The sequence below is a fragment of the Carlito syrichta genome, unplaced genomic scaffold, assembly GCF_000164805.1.
Source record: "Carlito syrichta isolate Samal-C Ts95f unplaced genomic scaffold, Tarsius_syrichta-2.0.1 Scaffold314697, whole genome shotgun sequence".
Taxonomy (NCBI): domain Eukaryota; kingdom Metazoa; phylum Chordata; class Mammalia; order Primates; family Tarsiidae; genus Carlito; species Carlito syrichta.
Window position 1 is genome coordinate 221,563 of NW_007258793.1, and position 5,091 is coordinate 226,653.

The window sequence follows — 5,091 nt, forward strand, 5'->3', positions numbered from 1 at the left end:
CTACAATAAATCAAAAAATTAGCCAGGCGTGGTGGTGCGTGCCTGTAGTTCCAGTTACTTGGAAGGCTGAGGCGGAAGGATGGCCTGAGCACAGCAGGTCGAGGCTGCGGTGGCCATAAGCGTGCCACTGCCCTCTAGCCTGGGCAACAGAGCGAGACTCCAACTCAATATAAAAAAAAATAAAAAAAGGTTTCTAGTCCAGTGTGGACAGGATAGTGGGAAATGGGGATGTCAACTTAATAGAGCCCCTTTTGGAGAGCCTATTGAAACTGAAAGCAATAAATGCCAGACAGAGGACTCAAATGGTGACTGTCTAAAAACAAAGACCAAGTTCAGTGTAATAATTTTGAGTTACCAAAATACAGTACAGTATAATGTAAATTAAACTAACCTTTTTAAAAAAACAGAAAACAGCACACCCGATGGTCCAGCAATTCCTCTTTCAGTCATATGCCCTGGAGCACTATCTCCTGTGGGCAACTGGACATGGCCAAGGATTTTAATTATTTATATGAAAAATTGGAAATCACCAATGGGTAAATAAAATGCCATATATTTATAGAGTGAAATAGTTATCGTCATTAACATTGGTGATCTGTATCACATATGGATCTGTATGGATCATGCTACATGCAATTAAAAGAAACAGATCTTTGGGGATTTAAAATAAGTATCTACTATAAGAAAAGGATGGGCAGTAGTGGGAAACTGCTGGGAGCGGGCGGGGAAGTGGGATTGGCAGTGGGAATCTGCTGGGGCGAGGAGGGGCACTTCATCAACAAGGCATGATGAGTATTTGCATATCTAACCCTGAATTGTACCCCACATCTTTAAAATGAAAAAAATTAAAAGTTAGGAAAAAAGTACTATAGCGTTCCCACATGTTTGGTTGGATAGAGACCAAAAACATGTTGTGTCGGGGAAAAGGCAAGTTTTAAAATGACATCTGAACTATGATACCATTTCTGTAAATAAACAATCAAACTACAGATATCCATTTTGACAAGTGCAGAAATATTTAAGCACGAGTACTAGAACTTTCTAGAAGGAAATACAGGTTACCTCCAAGGAAGGACAGAGGAGACTGGGATTGGGTGATATCCTAATTTTTCAAAGAAAAATAAATTCCTGTGCTGCTTGTGTATTTGCAATCAATTTTGTAAAATCTCCGCAATTATTTTGTCCTTAATATATGTATTAAATCAAAAGAAGCGAAAACCATGGAATCTTCTGCAAGAAAGTGTTTCCCACACCACCACCACCACACACGCCTTTCCACCTCCAGCACACCCCCTCAGCCAAGTTCACCAGTGCGAGGACAAAGTCTTTGCTCACTTTTATAGCCCTTCTAAGAATCACAGCCAATCTCCCTGGCAATGACCCTTTGCAGGAAAAGTTAAGCAAGAAAACAGTCAGGGGTCAGATCCTAAAAAGAATTACATGAACTTTATCCTTCCCCTGCCGATTTTGAGAGCAAAGTATGTTAGAGTTTGGCATCGGTGAAATTCACAGGAGAGAAGACGCAGTTGCCCACGTGTCATACCTGTCAAAGACCACTGCGGAATAAGCCCGCTCGGCAAAGATGACATCTGCAGCCCAGAATTCCTTTGTGGCCTTCAGACCCCTGCCTTTGCCCTCAGAAATGAAGACCTCCACGTTCTCCATCCTCCCAACTGTCACCTCAGAGTCAGCCAGGCCAGCGCGACAGATATTTAACAGGGAGCCAGGTCTCTTGTCAGTGCTATTTCAGCACCTCCGGTCTCCCAAATGGCAGGACCATAAATGGACAAGCCACCCCGCTTCCCACCCACCCCCAGCCACTGGGCCCTCACCTCCCCCTCTGCCACTTTTCCTGGAGGCTGCGAGAGGACAAGCCATCTGGGAAGGGTTTCCTTCATCACCCCACAAAGCTGACCTTGGAAAATGACGACCGGCTAGTGTGCTTCTGAGATTGGGTCTGAAAAGTTTTGCAAAGTTTCTCTGCAAGAAGAAACCCTCTGTGCTAAGTTCTGGGCCGCAGTTTGGTTCGACTTTGGTTGGAATAGGGAGCACTCGGTCAGTAGGGTATTTTTAGCAGCCAGATGCCCATGTCCATCACAAGCAGACAACTGAAAGGGTCCAAGAAAAGAAGCAAGGTGACATCTGCCACCCTGGGACCCTTCAGCTGTCAGGCTTGCACTTTCTCAAGCGAGCTGGCCCCCTCACCACACCCCCTCAGTCTCTCTCTCCAGCCCCCCAGGGGTAAACCGTTTGCAGGAAGTGGCAGAAGCTCAGCTGAGTCATGGGCATATACAAAGCAGTACTATGTAGGCCCCAAGGAGCATTCCTCTTCTGCTGGGCACCCGGGGTTTCCGCAGCACCCCCACTCTGAGGCATGGGCTTCCTTGCTCTCGGTCTCGCTCAGGGTGCTCGAGGGCTGGTGCAGGCTGGACACAGAACAGGCAGGCTTCAAACATAACCCTTGTCCCATCTTTCTGTCAAATTCCCCTTAAACACATGTCTACTGCCAGGAAAACACAAACGTGCTCTATTCTTTTTCTTACCCAGGAGGGAGGACCCTGGAGGGACGATTCTAAAATCCCCATTGGACTGAATACCTTTCTTCTTGGTCACCAGGCAGCTCGCACTAGGGCTAAGGAGAAACACATGTGCAAATCTGGAGCTCTGGCTGGTCTTCCGTGTCATGTTTTTGGCTTCTGGGATGGATCTACTCACAGGGGACCTGTGACCCAGATCCTTGGGATGTAGTCGTTCACAGGCTCTGATTTCAGTGTCAGATAAATGTGGACTTAAATTTGGAGTCTGCCACTACCACCTTGGGGTGGAATCTGTGGAACAAGGGTGATCATTCCACCTTGCTGAGTTATTGTGAGAATTAAATGAGATAATCTTGTGAAGAACATAACACAGCACTTGGCTCTCTGTAAAGTACTCATTAAGTGATTGCTCTTTCATTTCATTTATTCTGTTACATTACACTTTGCAAGAAGACATGCCAGAAGTTTTCCTGTGTCTTCAACCAATCGCATCTCCCAAACTCCTTTGACTCCAAGAAACGTCCTTTGTCAGACCATGTATCGCAATCTGTAGGACATTACAATAGCCACTGCAGCTAGAGAACCTCTCGATGACTTTTGACGTATCCCGAAGAGCAAAACAACCTCAGACATTTCAAGTGAGGCGACTCAAAAAGTAAACATCACATGCGCCCAAGGAAGAAAAATTTAAAAGGTGTTTTTCATGCAGGTTAGCTTCCAACGGATGCCACATTGCCTGATAACTCAAGGTCTTTCGATGGCTGGTCTTCCCTCAGGCCGACAGGGAGACTGTTGTTTTTCTCTAGACTTTGCACCCTGGAGCGGTTCTGGCCTAAGTCATGGTCAAGGAAGAATCTACCTCCCCTGACACCGGAAGGAGACAGAAAGCACCCAGCCCAAGACCCTGGCTATGTCTGCAGGTCTCAACTTTATCAGAACAATTATTATATTGCTAGAGTGTGGTAGACAGAATAGTGGTCCCCCAGAGATGTCCAGGTCCTAATCCCCAGACCCGTGAACATGCTACACAGCAAAAAGGGCTTTGCACATGCGGTTAAGGGTGTGCAGTTGGGAAGATTCTCCAGGATTATCCTGATGGGACCAATAAGGGTCCATGTAAGAAAGCCAGGAGGGTGATGGTCAGACAAGAAAAGGTGACAAAGCAAGCAAGAGGGTCAAAGTCGGAGAAATATTGAAAGTTCCGTGTTGCTGCCATTGTAGATGTAGGATGAGGTCCTGGGCCAAGAAACAGGAAAAAGCAAGGGAACAGATTCTTTCCTGCAACCTCCCTGTGGCAGAGAGGGGCTAAAAACAGTTAAAAGTATTCCTTTTAAGAATCAACAGGCAAGCTCCAGAGCTCCTGGACATGAGATGTGAGGAAACTAAAGAGTCAAAGGTCACTTCCTGGAAATGCAAGGTAGGCATCCATTCACAACCTTACTCCACATCCTCTCTGTTAGGGTCCAAACAGGATAAGGGTGAAATGGATGAATAGATGGATGGGGAGGAGAGACACAGCACCGGTAACCCAGAGATCCAAGTAAATTGCAAAGAATTGCAATTCACAAAAAGGTTTAGAAAGAAAAGTTTATTTAAAGAGAGAGAAGGGAGAAAGAAGATTTACTCCCCAAGATGGGAGAGGGGGCCAAAGCCAAGGAGCATGGCGACAGTCATAGCTCAAAGATCACATGGCCACACCAGAGTCTAGCAAGGTAAGGCTGCTGGCTGCTTGTGGTTGAATCCTTTTAACCATTCTCCTTGATGCGGGAAGATCATTAAGGTGATTGGGTGGTGGTCTGCTCACGTCATCACAAAGGGGCAAGGCGAGCGCAGGTACTGTCAGGTGATAGATAGCAGGCAGATGGGTGGGTCAGTCACATGATTGTTGCCATGGTGGGGCTTATCTGTGTCACATAGGTCACAAAGGGTTGATTAGGTTAACCCTGGGGGGGTTGTTTCCTGCAAGAGACATTAGACATTTGCAATTCATAAACTTAGACATTTGCAACTCACAAACTCCTTGACCAAAGGTGGTCTATTATCACTTTTATGACTTTGGCCAGCCAAAGGGTGATCTTTGATCTTCAGCCTTGACAAGGAACCTAAAAGTTTACTAGAGATTATTAAGCTAAACCATGAATTGAAAGGTTGGGCTGTCCCGGTCTTGCATCTGAAGGAGATTTGCCTAGGAGGGATGGGATAGGCTGCTTGTTCTGCAGTAGAATGTCTAAATGCTTTCTGATGGTTATGCTGAGGCAAAAAGACTAAACCCTTTCACTCTCTTTGTGAAATTATCGGTTTACAACCCCTGCCTGTCATGTGTACCCTGGAGACAATTTGTTCTTTAAAAATCCGGTTTTAGCAGGGCTCGATGGTTCAGCCTGTAATCCCACTCCTTTGGGAGGCTGAGGTGAGTGGATTGCCTGAGACCGCGGGTTCAAGAACCACCTGGGCAGGCAAGACCTCATCTCTACAATAAATCAAAAATTTAGCTGGGCGTGGTAGCGCACGCTTGTAGTTCCAGCTACTCAGAAGGCTGAGGCGGAAGGATCGC

The 5,091-nt window shown here is 46.2% G+C and overlaps 1 protein-coding gene across 2 annotated transcripts in view; it reads right to left on the reverse strand.

Moving 5' to 3' along the window:
- Positions 1-1,765, reverse strand: part of SMYD1 (SET and MYND domain containing 1) — a 48,280-nt gene extending 46,515 nt beyond the window's left edge. For both annotated transcript variants that reach the window (XM_021719424.1, XM_008071732.1), the window contains exon 1: positions 1,544-1,765. In XM_021719424.1, the coding sequence (XP_021575099.1) occupies positions 1,544-1,665 (122 nt within the window). In that variant the 5' untranslated portion in view covers positions 1,666-1,765. The remainder of the gene's footprint in view (positions 1-1,543) is intronic.
- Between the last annotated feature and the right edge of the window lie 3,326 nt (positions 1,766-5,091).